The 20,793-nt window shown below is 38.3% G+C and overlaps 1 protein-coding gene across 1 annotated transcript in view; it reads right to left on the reverse strand.

Moving 5' to 3' along the window:
- Positions 1-17,028: 17,028 nt before the first annotated feature.
- Positions 17,029-20,793, reverse strand: part of HOMER2 (homer scaffold protein 2) — a 110,735-nt gene continuing 106,970 nt past the window's right edge. The window contains exon 9 of the mRNA XM_048867321.2: positions 17,029-19,090. Coding sequence (XP_048723278.1) covers positions 18,902-19,090 — 189 coding nt within the window. The 3' untranslated portion in view covers positions 17,029-18,901. The remainder of the gene's footprint in view (positions 19,091-20,793) is intronic.

Below are 20,793 nucleotides of genomic sequence, written 5' to 3' on the forward strand. Positions count from 1 at the left end.
AAAACAAAGAGAGCTATAGGCAGAGCACTTTCTAGAAGTGCTGAACAGCCCAATACCTATTGACTTTGAATAACAAACACCCAGACTAGATACCCTAATATGTCACATCACAAAGAAGTGAAAGATGCAATAAACAGTTAAAACTTAGAAAGCTTCAGGTGCAGACCAAATCACTGGGGAAATATTGAAATCTTGTGATAATGAGACCATCGATGAAATCACCAAACTTTTCAACAAAGTATGGGACCAGGAAAAACCTCTAAATGAGAAAAAGGCATGATAGTCAAAATACCAAAAAAAAAAAGGTGACCTGTTGTGATAATTGGGCCTACACATTTACCTAATTGTGAGCTCAACTGTAAAAAGTGAAAGTTCATAAACTGTCACAATAATCTACAACAACAAATGTTGATGGGAAAAGTTATGAAAGGGAGACAGACTGATATAACTCAAGGAATGTGGTAAGATCATGCCTGGTAAACAAGAGAACTTGAGGACCAAAAATTAATAAACCAAAATTGGTCTGTCAGATATGAGGCCTAATTGGGGGACAAAATAATGAGGGGGATGAGCTTTTGGGGTCCTTAAGAAAGAAACTCTGGGGAGAAAACTGGGGTACTGGAGTGAGCTCACTATTGTGGCTGCCACCCCCACCATCTTCTGAGAGGCTGGGCCTTTATCATGCGAATCCTGAAAGACGTCCTGACCAGATGTGCTAACGAGAGGGAGCCAGATAACATCACCAACTCGACTGGCTCTTGCTGAATCCTGACCACGACCTGGGACGTGAGATTTTGTTCCTCCTCTCATGGGTCCTTTTCTTTCCCCTCCTTACGTCTTCTCTTTCAGATCCCTCTCCTTTTTCCTTCTGTCTAATAAGAGAGTTTGACTTGACTGGCCAACACTATATATTTTGCAACACCACTGTAAGCCTGTGACCAGAAAGAGGCAGCTAAAAGCAATGACCTAAACAACCTGATGCTTGTATAAGTTTGCCAGGTCTTGGAATAGCTGGTAAGACCATGTGCTGTGCCTGTGTTTCTCCAGCAATGAGGTTGCAAGTGAAAGTCAACACCAGAGACAGAAGCTGCATTTTGTATCTTTGCTATTCTTTTCTCTCCCTTTTTGTGTGTGTTTTCTTGTTTTATCTTCTAGAAAACAGAATCTACCTTTAGCACCAATGACAGCTCCAGCCCATTGTGACACTGCTTCCCATATTTTCCATAATAATATTATATGATATGATTGTAACATAATCATAATGCATTTTATGCAAGATAGGCCATGTGAAGTATCACTGGAAAGGTTATGATTTACTGAATATTATCATATTTGTATGCATGTATCATTTTTGTATCTGAAGTTAGGAATAGTGTCTATGCACCTATTACGACTGTTTGCACCTGGGGGATGCCCACTAGACAGAATGTAATCAGTCTAGATGGGTAGCTGGGAACAAATCAATGGACCATTAGGGAGAACAACAGATCTTAGAAGATGCTAATCTCTCTACAGTGAGCCTTCCTGGTAAGCCTTCCTATGAATGCTGCAAACAGACTTTGAGTTGTGGCTGCAGGGTCATGTGATCATGTCACCTGATACTGGACTCCACAATAAAATTAGTACTTCACTGCGTGGGGTGGAGTGGGGCATAGGGTAGGGAGACCCACACTGGAAAACAAAGGGTTCATGCCATATGTAAAACCTATTTAAGGCACAAGAGTGATTTAATCAGTGGTCATTCTTCATTAAATCCCCACCCAGGATGACTGCTGTGAACATCTAAGAAACAAAGACAAAGCAGGGGGAGAAGGAATGAGCCCAGGCTGGAAAGGTGTCTGGACTGTGAAAGAAATGGCTGGAGTTTTAAGCTGCAAGCAAGAGCAGCTCACCTTCAAGAACCTCTACAATCTGCCTAAAACAACATTTAAAATGAGAAATTACTACGTGTAACAATTTCTGTAGTATCTTAAGTTTATATTGCATTTTTGTTTTATTTGCTGGATAATCTGCTTTGATCTGTTTGCTATCCCTTATAATCTATCTTTTGTAGCTAATAAACTTGTTTTTGTTTTCTCTAAAACCAGTTTGTGGAATTCATAACTGGGAGGGGCAAAAAGCTGTGCATATCTTCCTCCACATTGAGGGAGGGGGTGAATTTCAATGAGCTTACACTGTATAGTTCTCTGTGCAGCGCAAGACTATATGATTTTGGGTTTACACTCCAGAGGGGGTGTGCACTTGAGTGCTGGGCAATACCTTAGCTGAGTCCTCCCATGCAGGGTTGATTTCAGCATCTGTGTCCTTTTGCAGCTGGGTGTGTCCCTATTAGTGTGTGTGCTGGAGGAGGTTTGAGAGCCTGGCTCAGTGTAAGAGAACCCATGCTGGTGGAACAGGCAGGCTCAGTGGTACCCCAGTACATCAGGGGGCACTCCGGATGGGGGTTAACCTGTCACACGCATCCTAACTAACTTCTTCTCTTTTCCCCAGGAAGGATAATTATTACCATCTTTGATACCATCAAAAAGACTGTGAAACAAGAGGTTTTTTTCCTTCTCAAAATTCTGTCCAGCTAAAGGGAAAGGAAACAAAGGATGCTATTAAAATGAAAGCCTCTCTTAATGCTTTACATTTCAAATCTTTAACTGTTTTTCCTTCTTTTCTGTATCTTTAATAAAAGATTGAAAGTATTTTCCATGGTCCTAAGCAGGCTGAGGTCTCTGAATGCCAACCTCAAATCCTTTCTAAAATTGTTTAATGCTTGACAGTGACTGGATGATATATTCCATTTTAATTAATTCAACAGATTTCAGTGATCATAATAGTAACACTCCTTTTGGTGACAGGGAATGTCTTCTGCAGTATCGTTTTAAGCAGAATAAAGGAAGCAGTTGAGGCAAAGTTAAGGGTGGATTTCAACCCAGAAGATCATGTCAACCAGATTTTCATCCTAAAAATAGTTATCAATGAGAGAATGACAAAAAACATTCATCATCAGATTTTAAGAAAGCATCTGACAGCCTCCATTGTGATTCACCGTGGCACACCTTGAAGTGTTATGATATGCCTATAAAAATTATGAACATGAAAGCTTGCACAGTTAAAGTAAATGCAGACTTAAACCATTCACTCAACAAATACTAGTGTCACAGAAGGATGTATTCTGTTACCTCTCCTGTTTGGCATTGCCATTGAGTTCATTATGAGAAAAAGTGTAGACTGATACAGCACAAACATTGCATGGTTTAACAACAGTGTACGAGAAGATCTAGATTTTGCTGATGACATAGCACTTCTAAGTGTCAGTTCAACCAACATGCAAGCAAAGACTGAAAGACTATCCAGCATTTCAAAAAAGATGTGGTTAATAATCAGTTATGAAAATAAATCTGATAACCCCAGGAATACAAGAGATGAGTCAATTCACATACCTTGGCAGTAACATGCAAGCCAACAGGGAGATCCAGAAGTAAATAATGTCATGAACTGCTAAGGTGGCAGCTGCGTTTGCCAGCTTAAACAAAATTTGCTCTTCAAAGATATACAACTTAAAGACCAAGCTACAAATCTTCAACTCAAATGGTAGTTCCATCATATTATATGGATGTGAAAGCTGGAAATCCACCAAAGGTAGAGACAGACATTTTAATGCCTTTGAAAGCAAATGCCTCAGAAAGAATGGAATTAATTTATAACAACTTCTGAGATTCATTAGTGAGTTCAACAATGTCTTATCTCCAAAGTTATCCAGAAAAGAAGATGGAATTATCTGGGACATGTGTACGGAATAAAGGCAAACCATCTGCCATGGGCCATGCCAATGGGCAACTGAAGGGACATATTAAAAGAATTCCTCCATAGAACAGTATTAAGAGAAAAATTATGGGCTTAATTTAGAGGGCATTCAAAGAGCAGCCCAGGACAGACAGGAATGGCTGAGGTTTGTTTGTGTCTTCAACACAGGCTGGCACAGGAAAGATTCAGATAGTGGTGACAATTACATTTTCAAAACCAGACACAGACTATGTTCCTTTTTTGTAATCTTGTATTCTATTTAAATTAAAAAAAAGTCCAGCAAACTTTTGCAGTTCATCTTTAAGCCAGCAAACAATGCTAAAATGAGCTTCTGGGGAAGGGAAGCCTACTACTAGCATTGGTGGTAAGATAAAGGACAAGAGCTTAAAATTGGACATCTTTAAAAAACTGAATATGACAAGGTGCCATAAATAAGGCTACAGGTAATTGTGCTATTTGCAATTCCCTGGATGTCCAAAATCCCTTTATAGCATGTATCAAACAAACCCAATCCAGAACATACACAACAAACCAAACCCAATGATAACAATCTGGGAAAATGTGAGTTGTCATTGATTCTTGATCACAATAAAGCACAGTTCAGATTTATTTTTTTCACAGCTTGCCAGTGTTAATCAAAGGTCATAAGGGAAAGAGAAAAAAATTCCAGTAATAGAATTAAAAAGGTTTGATTTAATATGTTCCATGTACCATAAGTTGTGCCTACTTATAAATTTGACTAATTACCTGCACACCAGAATCAGGGAATTTTGTTGAGGACATTTAACTCCTGAGGTGAGATGCCTGTTGTATACCAATCATATAGGGAGACATAGAACTGAAGAGCTACATGACATTTAACACTGTGAGTTATTAAATACAAAGGTATAGCAAATGTCTACAAGGACCCATGTGTTTATATGCAGAAACACTTTTTGTGTCAACAGAAGAACAAACCATAAAGCTATAGCTTGAACAGGACTGACAGTACAATATATGTAGCTGCTACTGCTATGCTTAAATGCGGCCGCCATGGCCACCTCATCGGCAGTGATGGGGGGGGGGAGAGGTGGCAAAGCATTCACCCCTTTCCTGCGGCACGAGTAAGGGTTGAGCCCTGCCCCACTCTGGAGCCACAAACAACACCAGAGGAGCAGGCAGCCAGTGTGAGTTTCCCCTTTCCCAAGGGTAGTGGGGCTTGGGCTTCCAGCTTCTGCCCTAGGGCATTGGGTGGCAGGCTCCGGCCATGGGGCTTCAGGTTCCAGCCTCAGGGCTTCGGTCTCTGGCCCCAGGCTCACTCCCCCATCATTGCCCCGGTCCCTGCTGCCTCCCTACCCACCTCTCCAAGAGCTTAATATGTGACCCGGCTTGCCAGGGCTGAGTAAGTCTGCTATGAAAAGCGATAACAAACCTACAAATATCAGTTTTCACAGGTGCAGACTTACTAGCTAGTAAGGCTAAAAAAACCCCAAAAAAATCAGCAACCAAAAAACCAAAAGAAACAACAACAAAAAATGACAGGAACATGGAAAGCACCTTATTTTGTTTCTATTCTGTTTAGGTCCAGCAAAGAATAGACACAACTGTACATTATTTTTATTATTGAGTCTGAAAAAAAAAACCCTACATAAATAAATTACAATGACTTGGACATGTATCTGTGCATATTTATTTGTTTTTCCTAAAGTTAATTAAGTATTTTAGAAAAAATTCTCAGAGCAGTCACCAGCAAGAGTTGGTGGCTGCAATCTAAGGCCACCAAAAATTTTCTTGTGGGAACCCCAGCTCTAGGGGCCTGATCCAAAGCCCATTGAAGTCAATGGACAGATGTCCAAGCCCTAGACTGGCACAACAGAGAAGCACCAGAAGAAATGGACAGAGAATTTATGCATCTATTTCATCCCATTGCTTTCAGCCCACACAGGTAAGTGAATGGGGGTCATTTGATCTGATACTTCTCCTAAATAGCTATTGAAATCTCTTTAATTTTAAGAAGAATGTGTTCTGCAGAACCTATAAACACAAGCATTAGACATTAAAGCCAGAGGGAAAAAGACAGTAGAACCAACCAAACATAGGATTTCTCGCCCAAAAATTCACATGACAAGCTTAAGAGTAGTGCTCCTGAGCCTGTGATGATTTGCAAAGTGTTCCCTGCAATGCATTATGTTATTAACATTATGGGGCTTGTCTTGGAAAGAGATCCAGGCTTTTTGTAATTTACCATAACTAAGATCTCTACTTCCTGAGAAGGCCACATAGCTGTCCTTCTCTGATAAGTGCTAAGTAACAAAATCAAAATGCACCTTTGAGGCAGCTGTATTGGGCTTTGGTAGAGCTGGCATAGGAGTCTTCTAAAGGCAACTTTCGATGTTGCTAATTGAAACTCAATTTGGCTGGGTGGTTTGCTGATGGTTCCTCATAAACCAGGAGGAGGGATAGCTTAGTGGTTTGAGCATTAGCCTGCTAAACCCAAGGTTGTGAGTTTAATCCTTGAGGGGGCCATTTAGGGATCAGGGGCAAAAATTGGGGATTGGTCCTGCTTTGAGCAGGGGGTTGGACTTGATGACCTCCTGAGGTTCCTTCCAAGCCTGATATGCTATGGAGTAGTACACATTTTTCTTCTATTAATCCTATATCTGAAATATACCTGATCCACAGCAATGGGCTCTGAATAGGGCCCAAACTGGTTCCTACCTTTGCTTTCAAAGATCAGATATATGCATCTATGATTTCCATGTTATTTTTTTGCATATGCTTACGTATTGGTCTAATTTGTGTAGCTGATATGCTCGAAGAGGCTCTGGGTTGTAATGGCTATTATAGGAAGGATATTTCACATTGCTTGTAATTTTTAATATTTATTTACAAGCCCCTAGCATTCAGCAAAGTACTTTTTATCAGTGAAAAAATAGATATGCACACACATTCCTCTACGTGTCATAGATAGGGCCAACCTCAGGCTGTATTGAAGTCAACAGCAAAGCTTCAGTGGACTTCACCAGGATCGATATTTAGGCTAGAAATAATACAGGATCTTTCTTATGACATTTTTTGTTTCCAAATGAGGAGAGAAAGGGGAATTCATAATTAAGTTCTTGGTTCTCAGATCTCTTAACAAATGAAGATAAAGCTAAGAGATTCACCACTGCATATAATTAAAATATACTTTTTTTCTCCCATTGTCTTCAGCACAGACATGCCTTTAGATAACAGAACATTAAAAGTGCTTGGAATACGTGAGAATACAATAATGTTAAACTTTATAAAACAACTGTCACCAGTGATGTGTGTTAAACAGAAAAGGGCACAGTATATACATGCACATCTCTCTCTCTCTCTGAGACACACACACTTCAATGGAAAGGGCAACGAATTAGGCTCTAGCTTTTCCTTTTTTAAAATAGAGTATTATAAATTATCCACAGATAAACCACACATATTGTAGGTTCCTTTGGAACTTCTGATTACACTTAAAAATATATTGCAGCTTCCCCCATTTTTAGTCTAAATGGTCACTAGAAATCCTGGAGTGGGGATATTTTATATTGTATACCTGGATAAAAAATGGACTAATAAAGAGAAAAGTAAGAAACTACAGAAATACAAACCAAGCTTATAATTCCATTGAAGTGTTCTAATAGAAAACCATTAGAATACAAAGATTAAGGTATTAAGAACATGAGTTTCAAGATGAAATTTCCTTGATTATATTGTTCATGGGTTGTTTCTACCAAGTTAGAATGTTTGTTTTTGAATGTGTTTATATCCCACATTCCGAAAAGCTGTTGTATCGATAGCATTTCGCAAGCACCAGTTTTACTATCAGTGGTGAAAACAACATTGATATGAATGTGGTTGTCTGCTGGTCAATGGCAGTTTTCACAAGTTATGCATATACAAAATATCAAGCTATGTGTAACCATTGGAATGAGAGAATTTCATCCTCCACTGGAGAGAAATACCCTAATGAGTAAACTGTAGTGTGGAAATCCTTGCACCTTTTCTATTTGACATTTCCTATGTTATGGGGTTTGGGTTTCAGTGAATGAGGCTGGGGTTGAATGAGGTTTAGGCTGATTGTATGATTTTAATTTTGTGATGGGGTCTATTTAGGGGTAATTGTTAGAACCCTGCACTGATACAAAATTTGTATCCACATCTGATTTGCAAAAATGATCCGCAGATATCTGCATCCATATCTGAGGATGAGGATCTCTGTGGATATAAAGCTGATATCCGCAGACTTGCGGGGATCTAGATACAAAATTTGTATCTGCATCCAATCCAAAATCCGCAAAAATGGTCTGTGGATATCTGCGTGCATGCAGATATCCAAGGCTATAAGGTGGATATCCACAGATTTCCAGGGCTCTAGTAATGGTATGATTTTAAATTTTTGATTATGGGCGCTTAGTAAATTTCTCTAATGTGTCAATAACTTTTGCTAAGAATTCAGAATCACTGAAGAGTGGAAAAGATGTGTTTGTTTCAATTTGCTATCCTATCTATGAATCACTTGTGATTTTGTTGATGGTTTAGAAACTATAATAGAATTCGATTAGTTATGTGTCTGAGATACAGACAATTTCAAGTGTAGAGGTTTATGTATAGGTCAGAAAAAGACACACAGGACAATTTGAGAGCTTGCAACTTGTAATAAAAAGCCACACTGAACTTTATATATTTAAAAACTCTTCTTATAAACTCATTAATTCTAGTTGGAAAGACTATGTTGGTACAAGAATAATATTTTAAAAGTGAAGCAGCGTTGGTGCAAATGAGATCAAATGTTGAAAGTACCAGTAAGTATGTACTAAAGAGACGTACTACAGAGACATGTTTCTCCAATTGGGCTTATCCTCAAACTTTTATGCATCTGATGAAGTGAGCTGTAGCTCATGAAAGCTTATGCTCAGATAAATTGGTTAGTCTCTAAGGTGCCACAAGTACTCCTTTTCTTTTTGCGAATACAGACTAACACGGCTGCTACTCTGAAACCTCAAACTAATGGTGCTTAGAGTAATTCTAGTAAAGACCCTGTCAGGTGAAACTGACAGATGCAGAAAAGACTATGTCAAAACAAGGGACTATTATTAACAATTGTCATATGTTTACCCAGAATAGTTCTAATTTCAAAATAGAAAGTTATTTTTGAGTCTTTGTCCGCATCTTCAAAGAGAAATTCAGAGCTTCTCTGCCTGCCACCAGGGGATGCTCTATCAGTTGTGAACATTATGCGTAGCTTTTTTTGCTAGTGGGAATCCATGGAAAATAAGAACCTGAAGACAGTTCTTAAAAAAGTCTTCCTCTAAAGAAAATCCTTTTCTCACACTGAGCAAAAAGCACAGCTGAAGGTCCCAATCCTGCAAGCACCTACATATGGGTTTAGCTTTAAGCATATTTGTATGTGTCTGTAGGATCAGGGCCTTATAAAAAGATTTCTAGGTGCTGTTTTTCAAGTTTAATGCATACATTTAGGACCCAGTCCTGCGTACACGTATACACCTGCTTAATTTTACTGATTTCAGTGGGACTAGTTATGGTAGTAAAATTAAGCAAGAATGTAAGAGTTTGCAGAATCAGGGTCTTACACCCTCATCTGCTATAGAGTACTTTTTAGCCATAATTCACCAGTGGTGCAACTCCACTGGAGGTAAGAATGGTAGGAGCTGCAGTGTAGATAGGTATTTTTGCCACCATGTCATCTTATAGAGCAGAAACTTACCACAGTGTAATTCCCTGCAGATACGCACAGATGCATAAATCCAAACCAAGCTCTTATTTTCAATGAAAAACTTCCCTACATTTAAATTCTTAATGACAAGATTATGCAACTGAGATAAAGGATGCTCATTATTATAAGTTAGACAGATTTTTTTTAAACTATATATTTTTACATAAAACAAATGTATATGATACAATAAAATCAGATAAAAACAACAAAGCTATAAGTTCATAAAGAAAAATCTATTTTAATATATAAAAAACACCATTGACTGCTCCTAGGAGAGAGTCCAAATGTTCACATTTATCATTTACCTTTGATTTTAAAAAGTACTTGTTCACAGTAGACAGAATGACGAGGTCAGACATATTTTTACAACAAAATGTAGTAAACACTTCAGCTCAATTAATCATAAATTAAATCAGGATAAAAATACACATTTAAAGCATCGCAGTGTTTTCCCATAGTTGTATATCAATAGAATTGTCAGTCATTCACAAAACCTTACTTGAAACAGTAAAAACAGTTTGTGTGTATAGCTTTATTACTAAAGACTCATCATACTTCTAAATATTTTGGTATAGTAGACCACACTAAAAACACTCCCATAATTGTTAACTACAACTAAGGGATATATTTAAATTTGAGTTAAAAAATGATGTACTCCATCATATAGATGAGTTTTATAGTAGATTATGCATTTGTGACTATTAGGCAAATAAAATAAAAACATCTAAATCCTGCAAGATACTTTTTTTTATTGAGCATATCTCCACTTTCAGCCCACACCAGATGATCAATGTACTGCACATTTAGCAGAACTGTTCACAATTCTTTTTCAGTATCAGTCTTCTTGGCTGGTATATGGCTAAAATAATTATTGCTGACCAGTGGTAAAAACAGAAAATACAAGAGCAGAGATAGATTTTTCTCTTGAGTGCCTAGGTTTTATGTGCCATCAGAATTTGTTAATTAACAAGTGACTAGAAGGGGAAAAACGCTATTTCAAAACATGCATATAAAATTTTTGGATGTATAGGCACTGTCATTTGAAAGTATTTAGTTTAAACAGTTTTCCAAAAACTAGTGCTAACACAAAACATAGCAGAAGGTCAAATTGTTTAGACATCTCAAAAAATCCCAATTACATAAGCAAATATTTCTTAGTCTAGCAGCATCAGTCCTATTCCTCAGCCTGCAAAAGAACAAAGCGTTTTCGGGGAAACACATTCTTAAAATTCTGCAATACATTCCTTACGGTATATTTCACTCAAGGTATGTTGTTACTGAATACAGAGTACGATATTTAAGACATGCAAACTTTTCACATAAAACTGTTGAGTTTATATCCTAAAAGGAATACAAAATATGGACACAAGCCTCAAGTTGCAAGACTCTGCGAATGTGCAATTCATTTCTGTATCAGTTAATGGTGGTTCTCTCCATTTTAGGGTGGATCTGGATCAATAGCTTGTGACTTGCTATTGCTGTGATTGATGCTTTAGTTGATTGTTTAACACAATTCAAAAAGTTACTTTGCGGTAGTTGTGTGTGTTACAGCCTCTACGTCATGCCTATAATAAGATTCTATAACAGCCCCACCTACTAGGAAGCAGAGGCAAAAATAATTGCAAACATAAGTAGTATAAGCAAAGCCTAGTGTTCTTCCCTGGTAAGCTGGACCTAAATTACGCTGCATTATTTCTGTTGTAGCAGACTACAAATTTAGTAGCAGCTTCATTTACATTTTTTTATCTGCAGCTTTTTACTAAATGTGAAAATGTACTATTCAATCTGTACAGTAACCTCCGTGTTATTTTTGTGTGGATAATAAATTCAATTTATTTTACTCAGTGCTCACATTCAGTTTTTTGATATGCCAAAGATTTTTGTATTTATAACTCATAACTGCATCACAGAAACAGGGACAAAGTTGGAGGTTTTGGCAGTTGAGTAGGGGATAACTGGGACTTTGGACCCATCAGTAGGTATGCAAGACTTGTCTGGGACTGCGGGAAGATCACGTTAGTTGACATTTCTGCTGAAACAGTCAGCAATGGAACAGTTAAATGTTAACATTTAAATTGTCATCTTTAGAATTCAGTAATAACAACTCACTGAGACGAATTGGGCAGTTCAGCCCCTGGAAAGCTTTTGTTTCAGGCTGTCTGCAGACTCAGGAAGACAATATGGCATTAGCTTACAAATCATTCATGGTTTCGAGACTTTTGCAACCATAAGGGCTAGAAACACGTTAAAGAAAAAAAAAAAGAGCTTGAATTCTGAAACACAATCCTGTACCCAAGGGAAAAAATCCACACCTGTGAATCATGGAACACACAGGACTCTGAGCATAAACAGGCAGGTTCCACCAATTTCCCCGGACAGCGAAGACAGTAAACAGTCATGAGGGCAAAAAGCCAGAAAAGCAGGATGGATGCAGAGAATGAAAAGAATGACTAGTAAACAATTTTACATTGTTGTGCAGTCCTGCTTCCATCCAGTAAGATTCCATAAATGCAACTTGTAAAGCAGTGTGAAAAGGCAGACACGGGCTTACCTTGACTAGCAGCCAAGAGTATTGGGACCAAAGGCATATTTAGGCCTGACAGAAGCCTGCTGTGGATTTTAAGAACCTGTTCTGATAACATTTAAAGGTGTAAGAATAAATAGAACTGTGTACGTGTAAGAAATTGCAGAATAATCATATTTAGTGTTGTGCATGTGTAAGAAACTGCAGAGCAATCATGTTTGTGAGAATAAGAAAAGATAAAGTAACTAAAAAGCTAAAAAATACTGGTGTGAACTAACACTAAGCCTGTACTGATGGGGGTGGAGAGATCTTATGGAATGATGAGATTGTCCTCATGGGCTTCCCACTCATAACTGATCACTACTCAGTGTTTTGCCTTAATAAATATTTGTTAGACCAGTCTGCTGAGTGAGTGAACCTCAATCCAACAAAGAGAATGCTGACCAAGATCATCTTTGGTATCATCTGGTATTGAGCAATAAAGGAACGAGTGTAGGGGCAAACAGCTGCCACAATACAGTACAGTAGTTAATGCTTAGGTCCGCACTCTTCATAAATAATAGCAATATTTCACAGACAGACAGCAGTGAAGAACTGTAGAAACTCTTCATATTGCCTTTAATCCACTGAGCAATAGTGGCTTTAGAAGCTTCATTCTAAATTTTAGACATGGAATCAAAAATATATATATTTTTAAAAACACAATCAAAAGGCGTTATCTAGCCTACATAAAACACGGCAACCCACTATCTGTTTTCTGGGCATAGGAGTAGCTGGAGTAAAAGGATTAAGAAAAATAGGAAATTTTGAATGATAATAAACTGAAAGTGAGAGATGAAATTTGAAATCCTTACAGACAATGCAGCTCTATTCCAGTGAACTCACTGATTCATCACTTGGCAAAGGAGATACCAATTAAAAAGGCTACTATGGCAGAAAACAAAAGAAAGACTCTTTCCCCAGGTCTCAAAGGAGGCCGATATAGCATCTTTAAACAGAGGGCCATTCCTGATGATGAAATAGAATTCTGAAAGTCAAGTCTACAAATCAAATGCTCCATAAAGAAAACCTAACAGGAAAGGGGTCTGATGCAAAGGTACTATCTACAGGACCTCAGGAAGTGGAAATGACAGCCATTCATGCTCAGAGCGCTGAGCACAAGACGATATTAACAAGACACTCCAAATACAAGATCAAGTGATTGATTAGCCACTTTAGGTGAGAAACCTACATCCACAAAGACAGGTTCCAGAGTAGCCACCCTGTTAGTCTGTATCCGCAAAAAAGAACAGGAGTACTTGTGGCATCTTAGAGACTAACAAATTTATTAGAACACACTTTCATGGGCTACAGCCCACTTCATCGGATGCACAGAATGGAACATATAGTAAGAAGATATATATATACACATACAGAGAAGTTGGAAGTTTCCATACAAACTGTAAGAGGCTAATTAGTTAAGATGAGCTATTATCAGCATGAGAAAAAAACTTTTGTAGTGATAATCAAGATGGCCCATTTATACAGGTTTCAGAATAGCAGCCGTGTTAGTCTGTATTCGCAAAAAGAAAAGGAGTACTTGTGGCACCTTAGAGACTAACAAATTTATTTGAGCATAAGCTTTCGGGAGCTACAGATCACTTCATCGGATGCATCACAAAAGCTTATGCTCAAATTTGTTAGTCTCTAAGGTGCCATAAGTACTCCTTTTCTTTTTGCCCATTTAGACAGTTGACAAGAAGTTGACACCTTCTTGTCAACTGTCTAAATGGGCCATCTTGATTATCAGTACAAAAGTTTTTTTCTCCTGCTGATAATAGCTCATCTTAACTAATTAGCCTCTCACAGTTTGTATGGCAACTTCCACTTTCTCTGTATGTGTGTGTATATATCTTCTTACTATATGTTCCATTCTATGCATCCGATGAAGTGGGCTGTAGCCCACGAAAGCTTATGCTCCAGTAAATTTGTTAGTCTCTAAGATGCCACAAGTACTCCTGTTCTTTCTACATCCACAAACTGAACCTTTACATCTTCCAAGCTTAGAGTCAGTACTTGCTTGCATGGGGAAATCCATGTGTGTCTCCAACGTAGACGTAATGCAAAGTGAAAACTAACCAACATCAGAGGGGTGCTGAAAATTCATGTTTGTAAATCGTTACTAATAAGCAAAAACATCTGCAGACTGAGGTATGGGGGCTGAAATTAGTGCTTTCAGGACTGTTTGGACTCAGATCCCTCTTTGGTCACCTTGGGATTTTCCTGGAACAAATTAGAGCCCTGGAGGGGCAGGGGTACAAACATTAATTCAGTTTGAGCAGGATTAACCCCTTGAGTCAAACATGTTTGACCTTCCATGGCTATCCCCATATACAGCTCAGCAGTCAAAAAGTGCATCACTGAGATAGACAGTAACTTTGCTATTTATGGAGGGGCCTGAGCTCTGCAGATATCAAAATCAGGAGAGATGGGCCAGCACTAATGGCACAGCCCTGGTAAAAAAAAAAAAAAATAATAATAATAAAAAAAAATGCAGCATTAAGTAGCACTTTCCTATAAACAGCATAAAGAGGAGAAGTCATGGAATCAACAGAGATCACTATCTTAGAGACCTCACATATTTCCACTGCAACTTTATATAATACACAATACTTAGTGGGCGTAATTGAGATATGACTAAGCCTCTGTCAAACAGACCCCATTCCCAAGATGCAAATGTCTTGAAAAAAAACATGAGGGAAGGGTGCATTGTTGTGATCAGGGAGTCTCTCCAAAATATCCACCTTGTACCCTGACAGTGGAAATATTTTCCAGCAGAGGGCAGCCTCCAGATTTAGGGGGCTCTGAATAAGAATCACCAGTCAGATTCCCCCTGCAGGAAGTCACCCTCACATATCATGAAGTTTTCATTCTGCAGGAGCAGTGTCACAGAATCATCCCTCCCCCAAACAAACTTGAGCCTGTGGCCAAAGGACTGGAAGGGTGTGTGTGTGTGTGTCTGTGTGTAAAAGGAAGCCAGAATGCAAGACTGATTGGGCAATGTATTCCTGTCTGAGGGAGGCAGGCATTGAAAGGACACCAGATAATGGGTTAAGGACCACATACAGGTCTCTTATGGTGACCAAACAGCCTTAATAGCTAAGGAGGGATCTTTATGGCAGGAAGCCTACTGAAAGCTCTCCAGGTTGCTTAGACAGCACGGCAGAAGTGAAACAGCAGAAAATGGAGGGAAAACCTGATACTGAAGAAACCAACTACAGCTTGAGGGAGAGTTCAGCAGTTGTTACCTCAGAAATAGAGGGTTTGGATTCTCAGGGCCCAGTACCTACAGAAAGATGAAGGTGGGCTAGAGAAAGCATAAATGCTAGATCCTTACTACTACCTGAGAATTGCCCACAAAGAGAATGCTTGGTTTCCCAAGGCCCTGTACTCACGGTTTGTTGGAGGAAGGGAAGAGAGGAGAGTTTTTTGTACCCCACCAAGTCCCTGAGGAGCTAATAAGGTTCACATATCTGGCATTGTGAGATGACTGATGGGCTGCAACAGAAGTTCAATTATAAATAAAGTATTTTGCAGTCATATCATTTTTCATGCTAGGAACTCAATGTGCTTTACCAACATGGATTTACCCTCACAACAGCCATGTGACATAGGTACGTATCAGCCGCTCTTAATGAAAGAACCTATCCAGTAGGGATCAAGATTCAAGGAAGAAATGCCTGTAGGTATCCAAGATACAGAGGTATTAAGTTCCTGTGGACTGGGAGCTTGCAACATTTATAATCTCCTCTAATTACTAGAAGAAGACAGAGTGGCAAAGATGAGAGAAGACCAATTTGCATAATCCTTACAGGTAACAAATAGGGCCTTGAATCCCAGGACCCAGTATTTACATTTTGTTACAGGAAAAAGAGAGAGCAGAAATTAATTAGACCGGGCTGTCAATCCTGTGGAGGATGCAGACAGCCAGAATGTCTGAGCCTGCAAATTGTGTGCTGAGCTCCCCCAGAGCCTCAACCATGTAAGAACTGAATACACCTGCCAAAGAAGGAAGGAATGTGAACACTGGGGTCCTGACTACAGGAGAGAGAACAGAGATTGCTCAAAGGGTATCCGCCTTGTTCCCCTGGTTTCTCAGAAGTATGCAGCACAAGTAGCAGGTCCAGAAATAAATGCTTTTCTTTCTAGACTCTGCCTCCACACCTTCCCTCTTATCCTTATTTCTTCTTTATGAGGCCTTGTCTACATCAGAAAATTGTACAGGTTTTACTTGTCAGTTTTTAAATTAATTTAGTTAAACCAATGCAACCCTGTGTGTGGACCCTCTTATTTCAGTTTAAGAGTGGCTTATTTCGTTTATTTTAATCTGATTCCTAAATGGTTTAAGATAAACTGAAATAACTGGATGAACACAAAATAATTCTGGATTAAACCAAAATAAGAGTGTTTGCACAGCCCTTTGCACCTATTTAACTACATACATTTAAAAATCACACCTTAAGTTAAACCAATACAACTCTCTCATGATGACAAGCCCTAAGACTCGCTAGTAGTGAAAAAAAGAAAAAGAAAAGAAACAGAAGATTGAGCAAGGCTCTCAGTACGAAGGAGGTAAAAGCATTAATGGGAAGCAGAGTAGGGAGCCTGGCAATGTATACTGTTTGTGACAGACAATTGTTTTACTTCCTTGCTTCACAGTTGGTGCAGCTAACCTGAAGACTAGGATGGGAGTAGAGGAGAAGTAGGTCATCTGCCTTTTTGATGATTCTTTATTCAAAGTGAACTATATAGATGCAAACTAAATACTGAAATTATTTGTTCAGAAAATACACTGTGTATCCTTTGTCACTTTCAATTTTGAGTAGTCGGATCACATTATCTAACCCCACATTATGTTACACATGTATATTCTGCACTGGTGAAAGCTTATTTTCACATGCCTACATTCTACATTATGTTTCCAAGTACCTGATATTTTTTTTTATTTTATTTTTTTTAATACTGGCACTCTACAACAATTTTTATAAAGACCACCATACACCGAAATAGTCTAGCTTCATAATATCAGTTGTATAAAAGGATTACAAAGCACACATACAAAAAAGGCAAGGCTAGATAGCCAATACTTCAGTGGTAGATGCAATCTAAAATTAAAGAACTATTGCAGATAGAGTATCTCTACAGACTTCCAGCATCTGGATTATTAGATCTGTGTGCAAAGGTATTCAATGTACTCTTCACTTAAAATATTTAAATGACCAAAAACCCCTTGATTATAGCTTTATTAAGAACTAGAAATCTAATTTGTAATATGTGAAATGAATGTTGTGACATGGCCACTCTAGTCCGTCCTGTTGGAACATATTAATTTCACACTTCAGTAGCCTTTTCCAGATTAAAAAAAAGAGGCAATACCATCAATGTATCGGACATAAACAGAACTTCTTGCCCAAATTCTATTTGCACGGGCTTTCAGAATAACTTCAGAGCAGGCTATTGCCTAATATTTATTAAAAAAATAAAAACAAAAACAAAAAAGCCCATGAAAGTAGTTACGGAGACAAAAGCAGAGTTAGATTGAATTCTGAACCAGTGTTGCTGTTTATGTCACCGCCTGTAGTGAAGTAAGCTTGCATCTTATTTTCATGCTCCTGGAATCCCAAGCATTCTCTTGTTTTACTCAGAATGTGTTTAGAGCTGCTGAATAATCAAATACGAGTTACAATGTCTTTCTGCAATGCCTTTCTTTTTGTCATTCTAAATGGGCAATTTGGTTTCTAACTCATCCCCTTTAATATGTCATAAGATCGGAAAGTATACTTCAAAGAAAAGGGTTTTGCTTTCATGCTACCTCAACTCTGGATGTCTCCTGAACAGAAACTTGCATTTGTACAAAACTGTCCTCAGCGGTTCTGTGAAATGAACTAATGTTTTTTAGATTAACGGCTTTGAAATCACTTCAGTGGATGTTCACAGCAGTTATTAAGTTACACAGATAATTAGAGGGCCCAGACCTATATGTGAAACAATAACCTATCCCTATTGCTGTATATCTGGTCCCAGGAAGAGAGTGTGGTTTTTTCTAAAGAGGTTTTGATTAACTTAATTATATGAATTTAAACACCAGGGCTGAGGAAAAAGATGCTCTTGTTAAACAAGAAGTTCTCATCAGCTGTTGTACGATTTATATGAAGTACAAGAGCTGAGACCGACTGCAACTTTGCAGATTATGTGCTGTATGTGCACATACATTTACATGGTAAACCCTGTATCAGAGGTCACACAAGTATAAAATCGGTTGGTTTCTTTCTGTGAATTAGGCTTTATTGATTTGTTCCTAAGGATCTTAATATCTACTTAGAGGGATTTGCTACACTTGACTGCAGCTCAACTCAGACACATTTTACCCAACTGATTTACACATGGCAGGAGCCCCCTCTAATCTTAACTCCACTCCACTCAACAAAAGAAATAAAATTGCAAGTTGCTAGGAGTATTGATAGTATTGTTTTCTGTTTCTATGGTTGCAACAGCCCTTAAGAAAGATATAAATTTCCCTGCAACAACTAACTGCATATTCATATAAGGTAGATCTAGTTCCAGATTCCTGAGACAGAATCTTCCACCTCTTCACAAACCCAGAGCAGCCATATAAATCATTTCTCTTCTCAACAGAATTCAGTGAGCAGCACAACTGGTTTGAAAAAACACACCAAAATTTCAGCCTGCATGTACAGAAACAATACCAACAAGTGGAACATTCTAGTCAAATTTTGTAAAATACACATTTGGGATCAACAAAACACCAAACATTCAGACCCTAGATTACAAAAATCTGTTGCCGTCTAGTTGTCAACTCCCAGTTTAGACAGTCCTTGTCGGAAGTCATGTAGTTCATCTATCTTCCCATCTAGTATGTCTAAAAAATTCTTTAATTCAGTTTTAAGGCTGTTCTGTCTCTGTTTGTTCTCTTCAACATCTGTCCTTAGTGTTCTGACTTTCTCCTCCAGGTCTCTGTTCTTTTTCTCAGCAGCCTTAAAAAAAGAATAGAAAGAAAAAACAACATGCATCTTAGAGAAGATGGATGAACATTTACTAGAGCAAAGCAACAATACCACGCAGACTTTAAATGTTTTGCTTTGACTTTCTATTAGTCTGCCTAATACAAACACCTCTGGAAGCAATTTTAACATGATATTTTTTTTTTAAATCTGACTAATGCAGGGAAGGATACAGATTAAGTGGAAAAGATGCTTTGCATTAGATTTTGTCATTTGGTTGATATCTTTAAATTCTGCTGGATTTAAATTGTGGACTGTGCATACATTGCTACAGTTGCAAAATTAGTCTCTGTGCCACAAAATTATCTATGGTGGTTTAGCTTTGAAAAATAAGCTTTTACAAACATCCCCTGAGAAATAATGTCGCTTTATTAGGTTCTGCAGGATTTCTTTTAAACTCCTTGGCTGAATACTTAAGCATATAGTCAGTGAAAACAACTTAATGCTCTCCCACACTGCAGTTTGCTTTTTCTTTTAGAAAACCATGTTCTCTTATTTCATTAGCTTTCCTTTTGCTTTTCCTCATTTCAGGACAGTGTACATATCTAAACTTAAGTCTTCTTAAAACTTTAAATAATGAGCTTTACCATGTAGAAATGGCCTATGTTAATATCTTATTCCCACAGCTCACACTTCCCTCCCACCTCTTCAATAGTCTTTCCACTATTTTCACCTAGATGACCTTGTTTCATTTATTCTTTTTTCATGTGTTATGTTTATGGCGGTTTAAGCTTGTGAAAGTGTCAGACTGACAGCCTCAGAGTCCAAAGACCTTTATTTATACCCAGAACAGATATAGCACAAGCAGGGAACAGCTCCCAACACACACCTTACCAAGGTGCCTCAGCCATAAGTAATCATTTCCAAGTGAGAGGGTAGTTCAGTTTCCATGCCCTTGCAGTTCTTGATTTTGCTGCTCAGGGTGGTAATTATGATGGTGACTTGGACTCAAATGAAAGCACTCACTTGTATAGCACAGGCCAAAACAACCATCAACTTGCAATGCCTTCTTGGTCACTACCACCCTATACCAAACCCATACCAGTTATCTAGACACTTCCTATCTCAAACCCTGGAACTATAAAGTGCCTCTGGTTCTTACTTTTTCCGGTATATTTACCCCTTAGCCACTGTTCCTTTTGTTGTGAGCTCTGCTAAGCTTGCCTCCACCACCACTGAACTGATACCAAGAGGGATGAGTATCCTTCCATAAAAGCAAAATCTATTCAAGAAAGGCCAACACACAAAAGACTCAGCTGAAGTATTAGTTCAGTGCATAAGCCATTTCTCCAGTTAAATATTCAAGACGACAACAGATTTGGTGTTTTAGACTTTCCTCTACATTCTGTACAGGGCTAAGCACTGAGGGTGACTGATGAATCAAAAATTAATATCATTGAACAGATTAGACACAAATAACTAACTACAAAGTGAGATTTCACTATTAAAAATGTTTCTCCACTCTTTGTTCAAACAAGAACAAAACTGACCTCCTCTTCCACACTTTCCTTATCCATATTTACAGGGAGTGTCAAATGTTGAAAAATAATTCATTGCTGAAAACATGGCCACATGCTTTTTAGTTTTACTGTCCCAAATATTCATAAAATCTGGACATAGTATGTTTAACCAGGGAACCATACCGCTGTCTCTGAGCTCAACAAAGAAGCTGGAGG

Source organism: Caretta caretta, chromosome 10, assembly GCF_965140235.1.
Source record: "Caretta caretta isolate rCarCar2 chromosome 10, rCarCar1.hap1, whole genome shotgun sequence".
NCBI classification, from domain to species: domain Eukaryota; kingdom Metazoa; phylum Chordata; order Testudines; family Cheloniidae; genus Caretta; species Caretta caretta.